Source organism: Aedes albopictus, chromosome 1 (genome assembly GCF_035046485.1).
Source record: "Aedes albopictus strain Foshan chromosome 1, AalbF5, whole genome shotgun sequence".
Lineage (NCBI taxonomy): Eukaryota > Metazoa > Arthropoda > Insecta > Diptera > Culicidae > Aedes > Aedes albopictus.
The window spans coordinates 27,990,860-28,014,163 of NC_085136.1; the positions used below are offsets into that span (position 1 = coordinate 27,990,860).

The following is a 23,304-nucleotide window of genomic DNA, read 5'->3' on the forward strand; positions in this document are numbered from 1 at the left end:
GAGGTCGAAATACGTATCTGTCAAAGGATGGAAATTCTTAATGGAATTCAAAGGAACAGTACTTAACGCGATTTTCTTTTATTTAACAGACGTTGATTTTTTTTTTAATATTTGACACTTCAGTTAATTTTTACTATCAGATGCAGCATTTGATAAAAAAAAACACAGACAACAGACGTTGAAAATTTTGCTTTTTTTTAATGCAGAAAAGAATCTGTCACTCTTAGACAACCGAATGCAGCAGTTGCTGGAAATAACACAGATAACCCTGTTTGTCTGTCCGGTGACTTCACCGAGGTTTTTCAGATAGAAATATAAGCTGCATTAAATTCACCAAATAAAAAACTCTATAAAACGTATAAAACGTAGAAAAATAGAATGCTTTTTTTATTTAAAACCTGCAAGCGTGAATAACACGTGAACCGTTTATATTGAAAAATAAACACTTGCCACGGGCGCTACTGCGTCCACAAATAAACTAGTTGTTTATACAGAGTGTTAGGTTCATAAGTGCAAACTATTTGAAGGGTGATAGAGGACTATAAATTGTGAAAAAAAAAAATGTTCTACGCATATCGTCAAATCTCAACCGTTACGTAGTTATTGAACCTTCCATGTTTTTGAGTATTATTGCCTTAATTGGCTATAACTTGAAAATGGTCAAACTTATCGCAGTTTTTTTACCCTTATTCGAAAGATTATTGAATTTTCTATCAAAAGGCATCTTTGAATCGATTGGTTTAGTTAAATAACTAAGTTTTTCAGAGCAAAAAGCTAAAAATAGTGTGTTTTAATTTGTTTATGCCAATTATCTTTGAAAAATGCGTAATAAATTGAAATTCTTTCTAAGGCAAAGTTGTGGCCCCTGTTTTACTCTACAATTCGTTCTTTGACGCCAAGCTTCTAGCTCTTATTGTTTTCTTGCAATTTTGATTTAAATGTGCGGCACAGTGCGCAAAAAAGTGCTTACTCTGACAGTTGCAAATTTATGATCTGAAATGCGATGTTTAAATCGAAATTGCAAAAAAAACCAAGGGAACGGCATCCTATTTTTTCTCTATGGAGTTTGACAGGTTGGATTGTGCCTCCTTAGGTGGAGCATAAATTTATACTCCAGTTAAAATGTTCACCAACACAATCGTGGAAGTGGAATGTTTACCTTTTCACGAGGGATATCATCTCAACAAAAGACTCATCGATTTCTGAGTAATACCAACTCAGTCGCTGAGTAGAAAAATATCGCTGTGCAAGTTCAAAGCAAGATTACAAGACTGTGCAAGTACGAATTACAATACATTTCTTTAATTTTATGACATATAATGCGGAATATTATTAGCCTTCACACTAACGATAGCAGCCTGAGATTAGTCAACTTTGCTGCTGCCAGGGGGATGGCCATTAATAGCGCCTATTTTACCAAATCGACCATGTACTGGTAGATAGCCGACATTTCTCGGACGTCATTGATGTTAGAACTTTTGGGGGTTTCAATATCTTGTAGTTAGTAAGATTTTAGCTCGGTTACCAATTGCATATTTCGGAATCTACGAACCAGCGATCGATGCGTTTCAACTTCCAGAGCTTTTCAGCAGACAGTACGGTAGCTGACTTTCACCAGATGCTGGACGGCCAGATGAGTGAAATCAACGAGAGCGTGTGAGTCTATCCACGGAGCGATAAGTACGGTATCGCGGGAGGTGATAAGCACTGCTTAAAGACGACCTAGGAACGGGTGATACGAGTGCTGCAGAGGGTAACGGACTATAAAAATGTTGTCAGAAGTCGGGGATCGATATAGAGAAGCAAAAGTAACCGAAAAATAAATCCACCGCAAAAAGAAAAGAGAGTATGAGGAAAATAAGATTACTCAGGCGCAAGATTGTATGAAACAGAATGATATGCGGAGGTTTTACAAAACAGTCAATGGCGAGCGTGCGGAGAAAACCCGTGATTGAAACATGCTGCCAGACAACACAATGGTGGCTGCCGGGGAGGATAGAGCATTTCGAGGAATTACTGAACAGTGGGAATGGAAGAGCGACAGACAGAGTTCAAACCAACGACGATGGATAGATTTTATACAGTAAATGACAGCCGTTATAGGGCTATCCGTGCGACGCTTAACGGATCGAAATCGAGTGTACGGATTGCGGATGATATTGGCCCAGGACTGAGTGGAGACGATTGCTTCATTCGGCGTAGACTCACTGCTACGAGTATTATTATGTTAGTCGATGCTGCAATAGTAGTTGTTCAAGTGATATGATACATCACTGAGCTTTCATAGGAATCAGTGAGTTTTTTCTTTTCCATGATTGTATGCCTGGCTGGCGTTTCTGAACTGATAAAAAATTGGTAATTATGCAGCAACGCAGCTTAAAAGTGTCATCGTAATCAGTGAGCACCGGATAATAGTTTTCCATATCCGCTTTGGGGGCTGAGAATTATCACTTTGAAATTTCGAGTCACATCCGATATGGCTAGTTGATGATGTAAACTGGGGCAGAACCTCAAGTGCTTTGGATATTCATCTTAGAGATTTGGATTTGGAAATTATACACTGTGATGCATAATTGATAGGATAAACGCCGATTTTCATACAATATGCCCGAGTTTAAGATGCTGTAAATATGGTTTGCTCTGATGAATTCATTTATTGACACGGATCTACGAATAAGCTGAATTTTATGTATACGAAGTACAAGATGCCGCTGTACGATCAATTTTGAACATTTTGAACGCCTTGTCAAGTTCAGACCTGAGGACGAAAACATCAATCGACCGTAGTATTTTCCCAAGTACCCTAAAGGGTAAGTTGACCCTTGGTTACTCTGTCAGCTGTAACTTCACCGGATACCGCTTCCAAAACGGATGCACCATCAATTAGTTATCTATTTTTATTCATTTGGAGAAACTTTGATAGTGATTCTCCCGCTTCCCAGCAGGCAACATTGCTGCATATGGCGCCAAAGATAGCACGCTGAAATCATGGCTACTATGTAGCACTGAAAAATGCAGTGATGCCCATCGAATAGTTTAACCATCATGAGTAAAGATTTTGATTCTGGATAAAAATCGGTAGCAAATTAATGAGGCATGCGATTTAAATGAGGTCTTCGGTAAACTTGTTACTGATAGAGTAGCCTAGAAGTACCAAGGGTCAGTTTACCCTCTAGAACACATGGCGAAAAGCTGTGGGGAGAAGGCATAGAATCTGGGTATGAGTCGATTAAGTGGTGTGGGGCAGCAACGATTTGTGAACCACGCCAATGTACATTAGAGTGGGTCAACGTTGTATGAGGCAATTGAAATTTGATCGCATCAACCTGTGCCAAATTTGGGAGCGATTGGTTGGGTCCCCGTATTCCGCAATGCGATTGAAATTTGTATGCGATGTTGTATGGAAAACGTACTTTTTTACATTTTTCTCATAAATTGAAAATAAAATAGTCTAACGATTAAGTAAAAAAACTAAGGTCCTTGTCATTAATCTCGGTAGTTTAGTGAAAAAAAGCCCTTGTCTATCGTATAAAGGTCGTGAGTTCAAATCTCCCCTGAGCTGTGGATTTTTTTTCGTAATTTCACTGATGATTTATCCATTTGTACATACAGGGGTGGCCAAAATGTTAGGGATAGGCAACTTTTTTTTCTCTCACAAAAAAGTTTAACATGCTGTAACTGCTCATAGAGTGCATCAAAAATTCTCAAATATTGACTGTTTGTCACCCCACTATATGTGCATCATTGGTACAAATTTGAGATTGATTGATTAATCTTTCGCGAAGCTAGAATCGTTTTCGTAAATCACTATTTTTCAGACAGCTTATTTTTGAACCGTCATATCTCAGAAACCAGTGAACCGAATTGAATTAAATTTTGAACATTTATCAACAATATATTAGTGCTTCAAAATATATTCCAACATCGGTACTTTTTAAATATTTAAAAATGTTATCATGAATTGACACTTTTTGGATCTTTCTCGAAAAAAAAAATGTAATTATTTTACATCAATGTCATTAAATTTAAGCTTTGATATCTAAACATTTTCTACTTCTGTTCTCAAGATAATCTCTAATTAGATATATTAGAGCCTATTTGGATTGAAGGAAGAACACATTTAGTAATTTTTGTGTGGTATTGTAAATTTGACTTATTTGCCTCTATATGGGTGAAAATGTCAAACCGGCATAACTTTATTCGTCGTTAGAACATATAACGTTTTATAATGTCGCATCAAGTATCAATACATTGTTGATAAACAGCATATTGAACTGTTTTGAGAGAGAAAAAAAAGTTGCCTATCCCAAACGTTACGGACACCCCCTATATGTACTATGAGTTGATTGAAAAATCATTAATATAGAAATAAATACCAAAAACAGTTTTTTATATATACTTACTGCCTAGTACAATTCCTTTCGTCCGACTGATCATTACAGTCATCGTCCCCATCACAGACCCACTCCATCGGCACGCACAATTCGTTCTGGCACATGAACTTCCCCGGGCTGCAATCGTGCCGACTATCCTTGCAGTGCGTCTCGTCCGTAAAGTCCCCACAATCATCATCTCCATCGCACAGCCAGGCTTTTGCAATGCAGGTATGAGTCGTTGCACAGATAACGTGCGTTCCACTCGCCTCGCAACTATCCTTCAACTGTTTGAACAGTTCCTGCTGCATCGCATCGCAATCCTGCTCGTCCTCCGACAGGATACAATCCGCCTGTCCATTGCAGTGGAGATCCATGTGAATGCAGGCGCAGCTCTTCTCGCACTTGAACTCCCTCGGTTCGCACTTGATGTCGCAGTTGTCCACCCCGGGCGAATTGTCCCCGTTTCCTGCGCCACCTTCCCCAAGCAGATCGCCATCGGGGACGAAGATCCTATCGCCGGGGAACTCCAGCCCTCCGTTGTGGCCGAGGTGTCGAAGGTCTATGTCGGTGCGCTCGCCTCCGGCCACCCGGTGGATTCCATGGTAGATGGTTCCGTAACCGGGCGGAACGTAGATAGGAACTCCCTTGCGATGGCTCCGAACGTCCGGAACTTCTTGGCCGATGGAGAACGGCGGCGGGTAGTGCTGCCGGGGAGCTAGTACCAGTTTGCCCGCCGGCAGCTGCGGTCGTGAGTTTTGTTTTTGCTTGATGTTCGGTTTAGGTTTTTGACGGCTTTCGGTGGACTTCACCTTGCCGGCCGTGTACTGTTTGTGCATGCCAACGAACTGGTTGGCGCCTGGGTAGGAGATCGGCTGCGAGTACCGTCGGTCCAGTGGGTGTGGGGTTGTGTCCTCGTCGCAGACCACTGTGGGTGGAGGGGGAGAGAAGAAAAAGAATGCATGAGATTCTGGTAATATGGAGTTGCTTTTGTGTCTGAAAAGAGGCTTGTACAAAACTGAAACAGAGTTAACCTTTCGCAAATCAGGATTTGTTTTGTTAGTTAAGTGTGGCGACCAATAAGTATTCAATTATTTAATCCGGTTTTTCCGCGAATGGAAACTTCTAGAACTTACCTCTAGGAGTTGCTTAGAGATTCCTACTGAAGTTTCTAAAATTGTTGCAAGAACCCTTTTTATGATTTCAGAAGGTTTGAAGTTATATGTACCTCCAATGATTCCTCCAGGAATCCTTTTGGATTTTTCCAGGAACTCTTCTTTTGAAAGTCCTCAAGATATTCCTAGTGGTGTTTCTCTAGTTTACCAGATGGTAGAGAAGTTCCTGTAGTGATTTTTTCAGAAATTTCATCGAATATTACTCGAGAGATTTTTTCAGGACATTCTCCAGAGGTTCCTCCGAGTATTCATCCCCAATGTTTTCCAGCGAATCCTTCAGAAATTAGTTTTTTACAACAATGCTTTATGAAATTTTCGTTGGAGCTTTTCGAGCGGGTCCTTTCTGGAATTCCTTCGAAGATTTTCTCAGAATCTCTTCTAGAATGTTTCCAAAAGATTTTTCTAGGTTTTTTTTAGGGGGTTTCTCAAAAGTTCCACAATTATTTCTCCAGGAATTGCACCATAAACTTCTCTTGGGATTCATTGAGATATCTCGTCCGGGAACCTTTCAGGAATCCATTCAGAGATTCTTTCAGAGATCACTTCTGGAACTATTTCTTGGCGTTTCTTCAAGAATATCTCTAGAAATCCTTTGTGAAACTACTGTAGAGCATTCTTCAGATTTGCAGGCATTCCTTAACCCTTTGAAGCCGGAATTTTTCCATGCGTTATTATGGAACTTTTCTACCTTTTTCTGTTGTTTCGTTGCTTAATAGCATAAAAAGGGTAGAATATCATGCACAATATTTTTTTCTGGATATCCTAGGTTATCCAAACTGTCCTTGAGTTTAGATCCTTAAGTCTACGGGTGTAACGGTAACTTCTTTCATTATACAAAGCTACTATTTGTAATCTATCATGTCCAATAAATCTTCTAAATGTTTGATGGACATCATTAGATCAGCTGGGGCCATCAAAACTATTAAAATGTTTAATATCTAGCATCTCCAGAAATTGCAGTTTCTGTTTTGGCTATATAGAGTCATGTTGCATAATCTATTTGGAGCTCACAGAATACAACCAGAGACTATGACATAGCTGAATTATCAAAAAATAATAATAATAATAATGTGTAACATTACTATCTGAAATGAAGTCGCCTCATGTCACAGTGATTGTTTTTATCAACTAGGCTTCATAAAAGTAAGGAAGCCCATAATATCCCAAAAATATATAACATCGCTTATTGTTCCTCCAACGGCTTTGGTAAGTACAGTGGATTATGTAACACTATTCAATGTAGTCTCAAAAGCTATTAGCTCCAGTGTAGACCTGAAGCTTTGGTCTCCGGAGTAGTGTTATTGATTTGGAATATCTCAAAACAATCTTGAAATGACTCATAATATGCCAGAGTGACTATAGATAACAGTTTAAAGTTTATTATGAAAATAACTGCTGTTACTATCAAAAGCTGAACCTCAGGATATTTTGGACGACTCTCATTGTCCCAAAGGCTCAAAATAATATATAGTAGACATCAGGTTGGCCCAGTCATCTCGATTGATTATGAAACGTTACTCAGTATGTCAAATATAAGCTGATGTTACGAGTGTAGACCTGAAGTTCTAAACTCCAAGATGGTTTGGCTGACCTGGAATATTGTCATAGTGTCTCTAAATGACATTTGTGATTTCAAGAGCTTCACGGATCTCAGCAGATTGTGCTATGCTATTGTTTATGGTGACAACACATACAGTTTTTCTTGTAGATTTGAAGGACTTCATTCAAGAACAGTTTGGACGAACCTGAATGTCTCAAAGGTTTACAATAAACAAGTAGACTTCCGATTGGTCCAGTAACCACGGATGAATATGCAACGTTACTCAGTATAGTAGATACGGCTGTTGTTACGAGTGTAGACCTAAAGTTCTGAACTCCAATGTAGTTTGGCTGACCTGGAATATCCCTGTAGTGACATTTGAGATTTAAAGAGCTTCGTAAATCCCAGCAGATTATGCAATATTATTATTTATGACGAAACCACATAAAGTTATTCTTGTAGATTTGAAGGACTTCATTATAGAACAGTTTGGACGATCCTGAATGTCCCAAAGGTTTGTAATAAACTAGTAGACTCCCGATTGCTCCAGTAACTTCGGTTGATTATGTAACGTTACTCAGTATAACAGACATGGCTACTGTTACGAGTGTAGATCTGAAATTCTGAACTCCAAGGTAGTTTGGCTGACCTATAATATCCCTATAGTGTCCATAAATGATATTGTAGATGCCAGGAGCTTCACGGATCCCAGCAGGGTATGTAGTGCTATTATTTGTGGCGAAAATACATAATATAATTCTTGTATATTTGAAGGACTTCACTATAGGACAGTTTGGAACAGCTAGAACATCCCAGAATATAAAACACCTTTTGATATTCTTGGCAAAGGTTAGTTCAGCTTTTAGATCAACTGGTATGTCAATTATTTCGTTTTTCCCAATTTCAAAGTGTTCAGGATGTTCTAGGTTGCCAATGAAGTGCCAAATACAAATATTTTTCTCAAATAGAGGACTCAATTTGCAACAACTTTGCCGAAGACAGTATTCTGTTTTATCGAATGGGTGAATTTATACTCCTCGTAAACGTAAACGTAAACGTGAAATGCATGGATTTTCTGAAAGAATACTCGGAGAAAGTCGAGAAAGTTTTTTTTAAGTAAATACTGGAAGAAAGTCTAGAGAAACACTTAAACTACTTCGAAGTAAATAGAAAAAAAATCTCATGACAAATTTCAAAAGAAATTGCTGTAGTAGTTTTTAGGATGGATTTCAAGAAAAAATCCTAGAGTCCTCAACTGATCGGCCTTAGCAATGTGGATTGGGTACACGGAAATCTACTACGGGCTACATTTTCATGAAGATGGGATAACCTGTTTCCTGAAGCGTACAACGTGAGGCGAAGTTTATGGAACTATTGGTTCTCTGCTGGCAACTGCTACTGGAACTAATCGATGGAAAGCAAGTGGTACCGGTATTGTGTGCCAACCAGTCCGCAATCTGTATCTATATCTTCTGGAATTCCTTCCAAGAATTCAACAAGAAATTTTCTCCATACATATGTCCCAGGAATCTTCCAGGAGTTTCTTGTGAGATTCTACCGGGGGTTATTTACTTGTCCCAGGAGTATTTTTTTTTGGAATTCCTAAAGAGGTTCCGTCTGGTATTCCTTCAAGAGTTCTTGCCAGGATTCCTACAGGAAGTACTTCCGGAATTTTTCCAGATATTCGTTCCTGGAGTTCTTAAAATTCTTAAAAAATTCCTCCGAAATTTCTTTATAGAAATTTCGAGAATCCTCCAGGATTACTCCTTCTAGGATCACCCCAGTAAATAAACCTGAGATGCTTCCAGGATTTTCTTCCGTGGTTTCTCCCAAGTATATTCAAGAATCTATATATGAGTTATATCTGAGATTTTTCTTGAAGTTCCTGCAGAAGTTCCCTCTGGAGTCCATCTAGGAGTTTTTCCTGAGATTCTCGAAGCGTTCCATCTGAGATTCATTCAGAAACTTTTTTCCTGGATTTCTTCTGAGATTCCTCCTCTTCTCTTATGAGAATCCTTAAGGAATCGCAAATTGTTCCAATAGCTACTTTGGAAATGTCTCCAGAAGTGTTTTTTTGACTTCCAGAAGGTATTCAAAATTAAATGAGAAATTTCTCAAAATACTCCTGGAGGATTTCCATAAGAAACATCTTAAAGAATTCCAGAATGATCTTCCGGAAGAATTCCAGAAGCATCTGTAGGAACTCAACATGGAACTCTTGGAGGAATCAGAAAAAAAGATCCAAGATGAATCCAGGAAAGATTTCCTGAAGCAATCTCGGAGGCAGTTTCTAGAAGAATTTCAGAAGAAGTTTCAAGAGGAATTACGAAAAGAGTTCCCAAAACATCCCAGGAATATGTTCCCGAGAGGAATCCACGAAGGAGTTCCTGAGGAAATTCCAGAAGCCTTTCCTGACAGAAACACAGGAGGAGGTTCCGGAGGAATCCCAAAAGGAGTTCCCGAAAGAGTCCTGGAAGTAGTTTCTGGAGAAGTCCCGGAAGAGGTTCTTGGAGGAATCACGGGTGGAATTACCGTAGGAAGGAATCCCTGAATGAAGTTTTGAATTCATTTCATAAGTAGTTCCTGAAAGAATACCGGAAAAGTTTTTAGAGGGGTTACTGAAAGAAGTGCTTGTAGGATTCTTAGAATGGGCTCAGGAAGAATTTCCGAAGAAATCCCAGAAGGAACTCCGAGTGGAATTTCGCATGAGATTTCTGTGAGATTCGTTCAGGATCTTTTCCGGTAATCTCCCAAGGATTTTTTCCTGGGATTTCTCTAGGAATACCTTCCACGGTTTTGTCAAAAATTTCTAACAGGATTTCTTTAGAAGTTTCTACTGGGATTCCACAGGGAGCTCCTTATAAGTTTTTAGAACGTTTTTTTTTATCCCAGGAGCAGTTACGGCATGTACTGAGTACACTCACCATAAAAGCATGCTTGTGGTGCACAGCGTAAGCATGGTGTTGCTGAGGGTGATCAAAGACGCGACTGCTCGAAGTTTAAGGACTCCTTCAGTAGTTCTCTCTGTAATTATCACAAGAGATTCTTCTGAGGTCCCAAAAAATGTTCCATCTGGTATTCCTCCAGTAGTTCTTTCCGAGACTCTTCCAGTATCTCCGTTCGGCATTCCTCCAGGAATCCTTGCTGGTGCTCCAGGATTTCTTCATGATGTCCTATTGAGATTTTAAGATTCTTGTAGGAATTGATTCCATAGTTTCCCCAGAAGTCCGTTACAAGGATCCTGCAGAAATTGCTTCTATATTTCCTTCACGAATTCCTTCTGAGATTTTCTTGGGAATACTACTTGGTATTCCTGCAAGAATTTTTTCCGTGTTTCACTTCAGAAATTTATTCCAGGATTCCTTCAGGAGTTCTTTCACAGGTTCTTCATGGGGTTCATTCTGGTATTCCTCCAGGAGTTTAGGTCAGGTTAGATGTCTTTATGAGAGAGATTTTCAGCCTGAGGCTGATTCATCTCTTCTCCAGGCGTTTTCTACTGAGATCTCTGCAGGAGTTTCTTCACGTTTGCCTCCAGAACTTTCTTCTGAATATTATATTCTGAAGTTCTGAACTCCAAGGTAGTTTGGCTGACCTGTAATATCCCTATAGTGTCCATAAATGACATTGTGGATGCCAAGAGCTTCACGGATCCCAGCAGGGTATGTAGTGCTATTATTTGTGGCGAAAATACATAATATAGTTCTTGTATATTTGAAGGACTTTACTATAGGACAGTTTGTAACACCTAGAACATCCCAGAATATAAAACACCTTTTGATATTCTTGGCAAAGGTTAAATGAATACATATAAACGTAACCCACATCCAAGTTCAGCTTTTAGATCAACTGGTATGTCAATTATTTCGTTTTTCCCAACTTCATGGTGTTCAGGATGTTCTAGGTTGCCAATGAAGCCCCAAATACAAATACTTTTCTCTAATAGAGAACCCAATTTGAAACAACTTTGCCGAAGACAGTATTCTGTTTTATCGAATGGGTGAATTTATACAGCCGTTTCTTTGTTGGGTCATTTATGACCCCTCCTGCTCTAAAGGGTTAGGAAAATGTTTCAGTGATTTTTGTTCGCTTATACGTTCAGAAAATTTTGCAATAAATTCTTTTAAAACTCCTCCATAAGTATTTCCAACAATTCTTTTTCAGGTTCGCTTCAGAACATCCTCCAAGAATCTCTTCAGAAATATAGGGGGGGGGGGGATTTATTGCAAAACATCTCTAATACCTTTTTCTGCAATTTCAGTTCGGATTCCTAAAGATATAATTTCAAGGATTCCCCAGAAATGTTTCTGGATTTACTTCTGGGATATTTTTTCCAAAAACTTCTCCAAGAATTTTTACTTGAATTCCTCCAAAAGTTTTTCATAAAATTCTTCTAGGAATTTCTCCAGAGCTGTCTCAAGGGATTCCTCCAAGTATTTCCCTGACGTCCTTTAGAAACTTCTGCAAGGATTACTTTTTTCATAGATTTGTCCTAGAAACTTCTCCAGAGCCTTCTCAAGGTATTCGCTAGATATTCCTGCAGAAACTCCTCCAAAGATTACACAAGAAATGTCTTCAGAGAATTTTGGTCAGAAATCTTGAAGAAATTTCAGGAATTTTGAGAAAGATATCAAAAAAATTCTTGAAATCTCCAGAGGTATCTCCAGGAATAATTTTAGAAATTCCGGCAGGAATTTCTAGAAAAAATTTCTCCAGTATTTGGAATTTCATGAATTGGTTCTGTAAAATCAAAAAAACTCCTGGAGGAACCTCTGAAAAAACCCCAGGATATATTTCTAAACGGACTGCTGGAGCAGTATTACAAAGAACCTCATAGAAATTTCTTCAGTTACCCCTGTTGAAATTTCCCAATGAATTCCTGGTGGAGCACTTGGAAACATTTCCGGAAGAATTGCCGAACAATTTTTGGAATAACTCTAGATGAATAACTGAAAAAAAATCTAATGGAAGCATTTCTGATGAAATCGCGTACTGACATTCATGAAAAAAATCTTAAACTACTGACGGAGTCTCTGGAATTATTACTGGAGGAACTCCTGAACAAGTTTTAGAAAGTATCCGTGGAGGAACTTTTGAAGAATCCCTGAAGTTTTTTTTCATAAATCTGCTGTGTAATTTCTCAAGAAATCTCTGGAGATATTCTTTAAACTTTTACATCCTTCAAAAGAAGAATAATAAAGATGTTGACAAGTCCAAGGCTTGTGCAGTTTCCCCTGTATGGCCTAATACTACCTTAGGTATCAAAATGACTCCAGGGATTTTTCCAGAGATTTCTTCAGATTACTTCAGAAGTTCCTAAAAATCTTAAAATTTCTCTATAGAAATTTCGAGAATCCTCCAGGATTACTCCACAGACAAACAGACGTAACACCTTGAACGATTTTTATGAAAATCCATCGCCCAGTTCACACTACCATCACCTGGTGGAAAAGTTGCACGAATCACTGTGTTGTGCCATATCGTCAACAGAAGGCGCTAGTGTTAAACGTCAAACGCATAGAAAAACGATGCGCGCGCCTCTGGTTGTGAAAGCCACGACTATGGAAATTTAAAATGATCGTTAAAAGCGTGGTCGATGAAAATTTCGCAAGTGTTACGTCTGTTTGTCTGTGATTACTCCTTCTAGGATCACCCCAGTAAATAAACCTGAGATGCCTCCAGGATGTTCTTCCGTAGTTTCTTCCCAAGTATATTCAAGAATCCATATATGAGTTATATCTGAGATTCTTCTTGAAGTTGCTGCAGAAGTTCCCTCTGGGGTCCATCTAGGAGTTTTTCCTGAGATTCTCGAACCGTTCCATTTGAGATTCCTTCAGAAACTTTTTCCAGGATTTCTTCTGAGATTCCTCCTCTTCTCTTATGAGAATCCTTAAGGAATCGCAAATTGTTCAAATAGCTACTTTGGAAATGTCTCCAGAAGTTTTTTTTTTTTACTTGCAGAAGGTATTCAAAATTGCATGAGAAATTTCTTAAAATACTCCGGGAGGATTTCCATAAGAAATATCTTAAAGAATTCCAGAATGATCTTCCGGAAGCATTCCAGAAGGATCTGTAGGAACTCAACATGGAACTCTTGGAGGAATCAGAAAAAAAGATCCAAGATGAATCCAGGAAAGATTTCCTGAAGCAATCTCGGAGGTAGTTTCAAGAAGAATTTCAGAAGAAGTTTCAAGAGGAATTACGAAAAGAGTTCCCAAAAAATCCCAGGAATATGTTCCCGAAAGGAATCCACGAAGGAGTTCCTGAGGAAATTCCAGAAGCCTTTCCAGACAGAAACACGGGAGAAGGTTCCGGAGGAATCCCAAAAGGAGTTCCCGAAAGAGTCCTGGAAGTAGTTTCTGGAGAAGTCCCGGAAGAGGTTCTTGGAGGAATTACGGGTGGAATTACCGTAGGAAGGAATCCCTGAAGGAATTCTTGAACAAATACCATAAATAGTTCCCGAAAGAATCCTGGAAGAGCTCCAGGAAGAATCCCGGAGAAGTTTTTGGAGGAATACTGATAGAAGCTCTTGTCGGATTCTTAGAAGGTCCTCAGAAAGATTTGCTGAAGATACCCCTGAAGGAACTCTAGGAGGAATTTCACATGAAATTTCTGTGAGATTCCCCTAGGATTTTTTATAGGATATTTCTAGGAGTACCTTCCACGGTTTTGTCAAAATTTTCTCACAAGATTTCTTTAGAAGTTTCTGCTGGGATTCCTCAGGGAGCCCCTTAAAAGTTTTTAGAAGGTTTTGAACTTGGGAGCAGTCACTTCGTGTACTGAGTACACTCACCATAAAAGCATGCTTGTGGTGCACAGCGTAAGCATGGTGTTGCTGAGGGTGGTCAAGACGCGACTGCTCGAGGTTTAAGGACTCCTTCAGTAGTTCTCTCTGTAATTATCACAAGAGATTCTTCTGAGGTCCCAAAAAATGTTCCATCTGGTATTCCTCCAGTAGTTCTTTCCGAGACTCTTCCAGTATCTCCGTTCGGCATTCCTCCAGGAATGCTTGCTGGTGCTCCAGGATTTCTTCATGATGTCCTTTTGAGATTTCAAGATTCTTGTAGGAATTGATTCTATAGTTTCCCCAGTAGTTCTCCAGAAGTTCGTTACAAGGTTCCTGCAGAAATTGCTTCTATATTTTCTTCTCGAATTCCTTTTGAGATTCCCTCAGGAATACTACCTGGTATTCCTGCAGGAATTTTTCCGTGTTTTTACTTCATAAATTTATTCAAGGATTCCTTCAGGAGTTCTTTCACATGTTCTTCATGGGGTTCATTCTGGTATTCCTCCAGGATTTTAGGTCAGGTTAGACGTCTTTATGAGAGAGATTTTCAGCCTGAGGCTGATTCATCTCTTCTCCAGGCGTTTTCTACTGAGATCTCTGCAGGAGTTTCTTTACGTGTTCCTCCAGAACTTTCTTCTGAATATTACCAGGAGTTTGTCCTGCAATCCCTTATGGGATTCTTTCGGGGATACCCTCGAGAATTCTCGCGGTATTCATTCATCGAGGAGTTCCGTATGAGATTCTTGATGGTGTTTCCTCCAGGAATTTCTTCCGGAATTCCCCATAACTTATCCTCCAGGAGCTCCATCCAGTATCTATTGTTAAATTCCTTCCGGAATTCAATCAGGTATTCATTCCGAGATTTCTCCAGAGATTTTATCCGAGATTCTTCCAGGCATTCTTTCCGGGTCAAGATTCTTCTGACAGTTACGTCTGGGATTCCTCCAGAAACACCTTCTGGAATTGCTCCGGGAACTTCTTCTAGGATTCTTCCGATAAGTCCTTCCGGGATTTCTCCTTCAACTACATCCAAAATTGGCCTGGTACACGCTAAAACTGCTCAGCACTAAAATGTGTAAGACCTACTCATAAGTGCATAATTTTCAGACCACACAAAAATGTGTGACAGTTACACATTCTCAAAAAACAGCTCGTACACTCGTCTAGATGCGAAATGTTGATTTTTTTTTGTTTTCCAAGGTCACTAATAAACCTAGCTAGATTGGCGTACACAAATTTTTGCGAATTTAACGATTATGCGGACACAGGAGCTGATTTTGTAAATGTGCAAGGGTTACACATTTTTGGTGTAGTCTGGAAATTATGCACTTTAGTGCTGAGCGGCGTTAGCGTGTAGTCCTCCCGGGATCCCTCCCGAAGTTCTTTCTTGAACTCCTGAAGATCCAACTGGAATTCATCAAGAAATCCATTCTGAAATTCTCTCAGATATTCCAGACGGCAGTCCTCCAGGAGTTTGCCACCGAATTTCTCTAGAAGTTTGTATGAAACTCTTCATTGAATTACTCCAGTGATTACTTTATTCATGAGTTCCTTATTATACTCCTCCAGGACTTCTTTGAAGAAACTCTCCAGCCAGGCTTCGACAATTTCGCAAGGAATTCCTCCAGCAGTTATGTAAGGAGTTCTAGGAGTTCCAGAAAATAATAACTTCTGGAGTAATCTCAGATGGAACCTGTTTAGGAATCTTGAGGTGAAACTGCTGGATAAATCGTAAAGGGAACTTCTGAAGGAGTCCTGAACAAATCATTCGAAGCATTAGGAAGCATCTAATAAGTAGCTAGATAAGGAATCTCAAAAGAAACTGATGACGAATTTGTAGCGGTCTCGTAGAAGGAATTTCCGGAAGGAACTCCTAGAGGAATCCCATCAGCAAGTCATAAATCAACACACCTATGCTATTAGACTTAGTTCAACAATATTTCTACTTTCTTTCTATGAAATTTTTTGACTGCTCATTTAGTACAAAATCCGTCGAGCGGTGATTCAACAAATCGCTTAGATAGCTTGTTATATTAGCTACCGAGATGATGAGTAACTATGTATTATTTCTAACTTCAGTGGACACCATACCACATACTTTTCCACTCACTCAACGTTTTCTAAGGAAGATATACTGTAAATTAGCACTGATTTTGCACCTTTCCATCTGAAGATATAAATCCATTTTATGTAATCATTTTTCAAGCAAACCCAATTCCAGGGAAGTAACAAATTGCAATAACTTCGTTGGAAATCGCAATCATCTAATTTCACACCAAATGACCGCACCTCAGCTGAACTCTCAGATCTAGATGGACGTGAGCCGACTGGATCATCATCACCCTCTTCCACAGTCTCATCAGACGATGGGAAGCACAACCCTGGGCTGGGACACCGTCACCGACACTGCAACGAGTGACGGAATAATGCACTGATTGGATGCTATTTACGGAACATCATTGGCCGTCGTTGTCTCACTATAAAACAACCGGCCTCACCACGATCATCAACCACGGCCGGCACCGACCATCATCATCATCTGAAGTGGACCGTCACGTGCTTCCGCGTGAACTTGGCCTACTAGTCACATTGGCTACTGCTGGTTTGGCTTGGCCTACTGCCTAGTTACATGTTCTGGATGGAGAACTTTGATTGCTTTGGTCCTCATATAAGGCAATTAAAATTGGATTTTGATTGAAAATATGTAAATTGAAACAAAAATAACTGTTTGATATTTTTCTTTGCCATGGTTGATGCATCATCGAGCATGTATGGGGAGATAAGTTATATCAATGCAACTGCATCTCCCATATTTGTGTCATAAAATATGCAAACGAATCTGCAGTGTGTGGTTCGTTCGCCAGCCAGCCAGCCAGTGCAGTCAGAGGGGGGTCTAAATTTAGAGTTGACAAATACACTCGATCAATTTAGCCCGATAAAAGGGGATTGCCTCAGCAACCGATGATGACGTTGTCACTCAGTTAGGCATTGACGATGATGTGTGTGTATTTTTTTCTCCTAGTTGCAGATGTTTCGGATCGTGACGTGGTCCTGAGAACCTTTCTCAATGTGTCACCAATATCTCATAAACGTTTTCATCAACCAGGTTTGACTGTTACTCATTGGCGTAACTAGGATTTTTTCCTGGAGGGGGCCCAGGGGGGGCCTGACTTGAGATTAATTTTAAGCGGGATGGGCGCCCGATATGTGAATATGCAAATCAGTTTTGAGTAATCAAAATGACTGTTTCAGATTTGTTCATAGTTTTGTAAACTATATGAGTACGAACAATTGGCCGGCGTTAAATCAGACCGGACCATCTGTTTTGCAACAATTTCGGGAAAATGCCCTGCAAGAACTTGTGTTGTCAAATGTAGTGCTTTTTTGTCCGAAATACTATAGTTCCTTTATGTAGCGAAACATCTGCTTCAAAATAATGACGAAAAGTTCAGAGTTTTCGAATTCCTTCGCATTTTTACCTATCCAAAAAACCACGTAGTCCACTCTGACCGAACGCCGACCAATTCCTCCAAGATTTTTTTCCATAGCTTAATTCAGTGATTCCATCTTGGCTTCTTCCAGAAATTCAATCAAGAATTCATCTAGGGATTCCACTAGACATTTTTTCGGGGATTTGTCCTGGGATATCTTTAAAGGTTCCTCCAGTAATTGTTCCAGTAATTTTTCGAAGTTTCCTTCAGGAATTTCTCCAGAGATCCTTTAAGGTATTTCTGCAGGTATTCAGAGATTTCTACAGGGATATCTCCATATAAGCCTTCCAAAATTCCACTAGAGATTGCTCCAATAATTACATCTGGAATGATTCGAAGTATTTCTGCAGGAATGTATTCCAGAAATTCTTTTAGAAAATTTTACTTAGAGATTCTTAAAAACACTCCAAGAATTGCTTGAAAAATTTGTACAAAAAACCTTTAGGGATCCTAGTTTTTTTTATGTGTATTAACGAGATTTTTAGCCCTAGGCTAGTTCATCTCGGGACCCACGCTTTACTTCCCTTCCGAAGGAAGAACTCACATTTTGCGAGTTTGTCGGGAGTGGGATTCGATCCCAGGTCCTCGGCATGATAGTCAAGTGTTCCAACCATCCCACCAGGTCCGCTCCACTAGGGATCCTAGTATTCCTTCAAAAATTACTGCAGACATTGATTTCTTCATTGTTTTTTTTTTATCCAGGAATATTCCTACAAAAATTCTTCCAGGTATTCGCTAAGAAAGCTCTCTTGAGATTCCATAAAGAGTTCCTAATGGGGCTTGCTTCCGGGATTCCTCACCGGGTTTCTTCAGAAATTACTTCAAGAGTTCCTCCAGGGATTCACCGGAAATTTCTTCTGTTATTCTTACAAAAACGAATTCCGAGATTATTTTAAACATTTCTAGAAGAACTCTTATTGGGATTCCTTCAGAAACTCACGCAGGAATTAATCCAGGATTCCAGGATTTCCTCAGGAATTTCAGCGGTTTCTTCAGTATTTCCCCTGAGAATTCTTCAGAAAATCCTCCTGGAATTCCCTCAGAAATCGAACTTTGTATTTCATCAGGAATGAATCTTGAGATTCCTCCAGGAACTCCTTCGGAAATTCCTCCCGGATTTTTTTCAAGAATTATTCCAGGTATTCCTCCTGGCATGCCTCTAGGATTTCATTCAGGCATTTCTCCAGAGACTTCTGGAAAAGTTCTACCAGGAATTTCTCCAGGTATTACCCCAGGTATTTCCTCAGGAATTACTCCAGGAATTTATCCAAGTTTGGATCCAGGAATTCTTCCATGAATTCCTCCGAAAATTCTTCCAGGAATTTCTTCTCTAGGGTTTCCTCTGCACATTCCTCCAAGATTTATTTCATGGATCCCTCCTGGAATTCCACCGATGATTCCTGCAGTAATTCCTTCAGAAAATCCTCCTGGAACTCCACCAGAAATTCTTTTCTGAATTCCTCTAAAAATTTCTCCAGGAATTCCTTCAGAAATTTCACAATGGATTCAGAGACGAACCAGCCAAGGGCTGAAAGTCTCTTTAATAAAGACAAATCAATCAACCATGGATTCCTTCCAGAATTCCTCTAGAAATTCTTTCAGGAATTCATTCAGGGATTCTCAAGATATTCATTTAGGGATTCCTCCTGCAGTTCTTCCATGAATAGTTCTACGGATTTTCCCCAAGATTTCCTATAGAGATTTGTCCAGGAATTCCTCCTGAGGTTCTCCCAGAAATTGTTTCAGGGATTCCTCCAGGTTTTTGTTTTGCAAGAATTCCCCCAGGAATTCTTCAAAGTAATTCTCTAGAAATTCCTCTAAGGATGCCTCCAGGGATTCCTCAAGAGGTTACTTAAGTATTACCCCAAGAATCCCATCAGAAAGTCCTCCAGGAATTGATCCAGGAACTCCCATAGGAATTCCTTCAGAAATTACTACCGCAATTCCTTCAGGAATTCTTCCAAAAATTCCTCTGGGAATTCCTCTAGAAATTTCTCTTGGATTTTCTTCAGAAATTTCTCTTAGAATTTCATCAGAAATTTCTTTTGGAATTTCTTCAGAAACTCCTCCATTAACTGCTTCCAGAATTTCTCTCGAGATTCCTCCAGGAATTCATTCAAGAATTCTTCCAGGGATAGTTCCAAGGAATTTCCACAAAAATTCCTTTACAGATTAATCCAGGAATTCGTCCTGGGATTCCGCAAGGAGTTTATCCAGAACTTCCTGCAGGAATTTGTCCAGAACTTTCCAGGCATTCCTCCTGAGGTTTCTCCAGAAATAGCTTCAGGGATTCCTCCAGGGATTTTTCAAAGAATTTTCCCAGGGAGTCTTCCCAGAATTTCTCTAGAAATTTCTCTAAGAATTCCTCTAGGAATTTTTCAAGAGGTTTTTTTTAGAAATTTCTCCTGGGAGTTTCTCCATTAACTCATCCCAGGATTTCTCCAGCAATTCATCTAGAGATTGCTTCGGGAGTTCTTCTAAAAACTCCAAACTCCACAAGATTGCTCCCAGAATTCTTCTGAAAACTCCACCAAGAACTCATCTAGAAATGTATCCATGTATTACTCCAGGCATTGGTCCAGGAATTTCTCCAGGGATTTTTTAAGGAAATTCCCCAGGGTATCCTCCAGGGATTTCCTAAGGAATTTCTCGAGAGATTCCTCCAGGAATTTATCCAGGGGTTACTCCAGGCATTCCTCCAGAAGCTCCTCCAGAGATTTCTATAGGGATTCCTCCAGGCATTAATCCAGGATTCCTTCAGAAATTACTACCGCAATTTCTCCAAGAATTTATCTAGAAAATCCTCCAGCGATTCATTTGGAAATTACCCCAAGAATTCCTCCCGGAGTTTATCCAAGAAATATTCCAATAATTCTTCCTGGGATTCCTGAATGATTTCCTCCTGAGATATCTCTAGGAATTCCTTCAAATATTTTTTCAGGAATTCTCCAGGAAATCCTCAAGGGATTCTTTTTAAAATTTCCCCACAAATTCTTTCTGGAATTTATTCAACAATTATTCCAGGTATTCCTCCTGGCATTCTTCCAGGATTTCATCCAGGCATTTCTCCAGGGACTCCTTCAGCAGTTCTACCACGAATTTCACCAAAAATTACCCCAGGTATTTCTTCAGGAATACTTTCGGTAATTTAATCAGGAATGGATCCAGGAATTCCTCCAGGAATTCTTCGGAAATTCGTACAGCAATTCCTTCAGGAATTGTTCCAGGAATTCCTCCAGAAATCCTTCCAGGGTTTCCCCCAAGAAATAATCCAGGAATTTCTTCTCCGAGGTTTCCTCTACACATTCCTCCAGGAATTATTTCATGGATTCCTCCAGAAATTCCTCCGATAATTTCTCAAGTAATTCTTCCAAAAATTCCTTCTGAAATTGCTCCTGTAAGTCCTCCAGAAATTCATCTGGAAATTTCTCCTGGAACTCCATTAGAAATTCCTCTCAGAATTCCTCTAGGAATTCTCTAGGAATTTCTTTAGGAATTTCTCTATGAATATATTCAGAAATTTCTCCATAGATTCCTTCCAGAATTCCTCTAGAGATTCTTCCAGGAATTCATTGAAGGATTCCTCAAAGAATTGATTAAGGGATTCCTCCTGGAATTCATCCATGAATAGTTTCATGGAATTTCCCCAAGATTTCCTATAAAGATTTGTCCAGAAATTCCTCCTGAAATTCCACCTGGAACTTGTCCGGAAGTTCCTCCAGGAATTCCTCCAAAGGTTCCTCCAGAAATTTGTTTCAGGGATTTCTCCAGGGTTCTTCCCAAGAATATCACCGGGGATTCGTTCAAGAATTTTTGTAGAAATTTCTCTAAGAAATTTTGCGGAAATTCCTTATGAGGTTTCTTCAGAAATACTCCAGGAATTCCGCAGAAATTACTACCGCAGTGTCTCCAGGGGCTCCTCAAGAAATTCCACCAAGATTTACCGTAGGTATTTTTTCAGAAATTCCTACCGGAATTTCTTCAGAAATTGATCCAGGAATCCCTCCAGGAATTTCTTCCCCCTACAGCATTCCTCCAGGAATTTCTGCAGGAAATCCTTTAGAGATTGCTTCCGATATTCTTTCGAGAGATTCTCCAGGAAATTCTATAGGAATTTTTACAAGGGATTCCTCCGGAAATTCTTTCAGGTTTCCTCTAGGAATAAATCCATGAATTTCAACTCCAGGGATTCCTCTAGAAATCCGTCCAGGAGTTATTTCACGGGTTCTTCTAGAAATTCCACCAGGAATTCCTCCAAGAATATTCCAGTAATTCCTGCAGGGATTCCTCTAAGAATTCTTCCGTGAGATTCCTCCAAGAATTCCTCCTGGAATTCCTCCAGAAATTCCTCTGGGAATTCTTCTAGAAATTTATCTTGGAATTTCATCAGAAATTTCTCTAATGCTCCAGGCATTACTCCAGGAACTTCTCCAGGGATGCCTCCTTCAGAAATTTATCCATTAACTTTGGAGCCAAGGGCTGAAAGTCTTTTTAAAAAAGACAAATCAATCAATCAATCCATTACCTTTTCCAGGGAATCCGCCAGGAATTTGTCCAAAAAATTTTCTAGGATTTCATCCAGAAATCCATCTTGGAATTGCTGAGAAAATTTTCTTATGATTTCACAAAAAAAAATGTGCCTATGATGCTTCGTTCTATGATTTTTCAAAGTAGGTGGTGTCTGTGGAGAATGTTCGATTTTCACTGGAGTTTTCCACAAAATTGGGCGACCCTGATTTTTTTTCAATTTAGTTTTTCAAATATATAGGTATGATCCCTACCTAATTTCATTACCCTTCAGAAACTTCATACCAATTTGTACGATAATAAAAAATCCCCTAATGCTCCAGGCATTAGTCCAGGAACTTTTCCAGAGATTCCGCATGGAATTTTTCCAGAAGGTTTTCCCGGATATCCTCCAGAAATACATCTAGGGACTCCTCCTGTGATTTCTTGAAGAATTCCTCTAAGGATTCCTCCAGGAATGCATCAAGAAATTCCTCCAAGGATTCATCTAAAAAAATTTCTGGTAATTTCTGCAGGGATTTCTGATGCGGATTCTTCAGATTTTTTTCCTGAAATTCCAAGCATAATTGCTTTTCGGATTTCTCTAGGAATTCCTCCAGGTAAACTTTCACAAATTACTACAGGGATACCTGCAGGTATTGCTCCGAGAATTCTTGTAATGATTTCTTCCGAAATTTCTCTCGGGATTTTTTTTAAATTTATTCAGCGGTTAGTTAAAAAATTACAGTATTCCGTTCATAATATTTTTCAGGGATTCACCCCAGGGTTTTTTTAGGACTACTTGTAGATTTTTTGAATAATTTGAAGGATTTGTAGAGGAATTCCTCCAGCGATTTGTATTGAAATTCTTTTAGATAATTTTAGAGGGACATAGAAGCCAAGAAATTCTCTAAGAAGTCATCCAGGAATTCTTTCACAATTATCTCATGAATACCAAGTCTTTTACAAGTCCAATCATGAATACCTTCAAACTTACGATTACATCTTGCAGCACCAGCTTTTAAATATATTTAAACTTCCTCAATGACCATTTGAATTATTGCGTTGTATGATAGACGCAAAAATACCCCTGGCCCACGAAATAAAAGAAATTAATAGTGACCTACTAGAAATCACCTCCAGCATGGTTTTAATGAATACACTCGCGTTTACGCTTCAGCTACGTACATCCATTCTCACTAGGAATTCACAAACTTTTGCTGGAATTCCATTGCAAATTCAATAGGAGTTTTTTCCCACATGATACTTGATTTCTATAAAGAATCACTTAACCATATTTTGCAGTAATGCTGCTAGAAAATTCAAAGATTCTTAAAGATACCCATCCAGTAATTCCTGGAAATTATCATTAAGATTTAATTTCTCAGCGATTTAAAAAAGAAGATGTACAAAGTTTTGCTTTTTATATAATTCT

At 39.2% G+C, this 23,304-nt stretch overlaps 1 protein-coding gene across 5 annotated transcripts in view; it reads right to left on the reverse strand.

The window, feature by feature from the left end:
- Positions 1 to 23,304, reverse strand: part of LOC109428422 (low-density lipoprotein receptor-related protein 4) — a 121,461-nt gene that overhangs the window by 58,864 nt on the left and 39,293 nt on the right. For all 5 annotated transcript variants that reach the window (XM_019704175.3, XM_029855821.2, XM_029855820.2 and 2 more), the window contains exon 3: positions 4,404 to 5,301. In XM_019704175.3, coding sequence (XP_019559720.3) covers positions 4,404 to 5,301 — 898 coding nt within the window. The remainder of the gene's footprint in view (positions 1 to 4,403; positions 5,302 to 23,304) is intronic.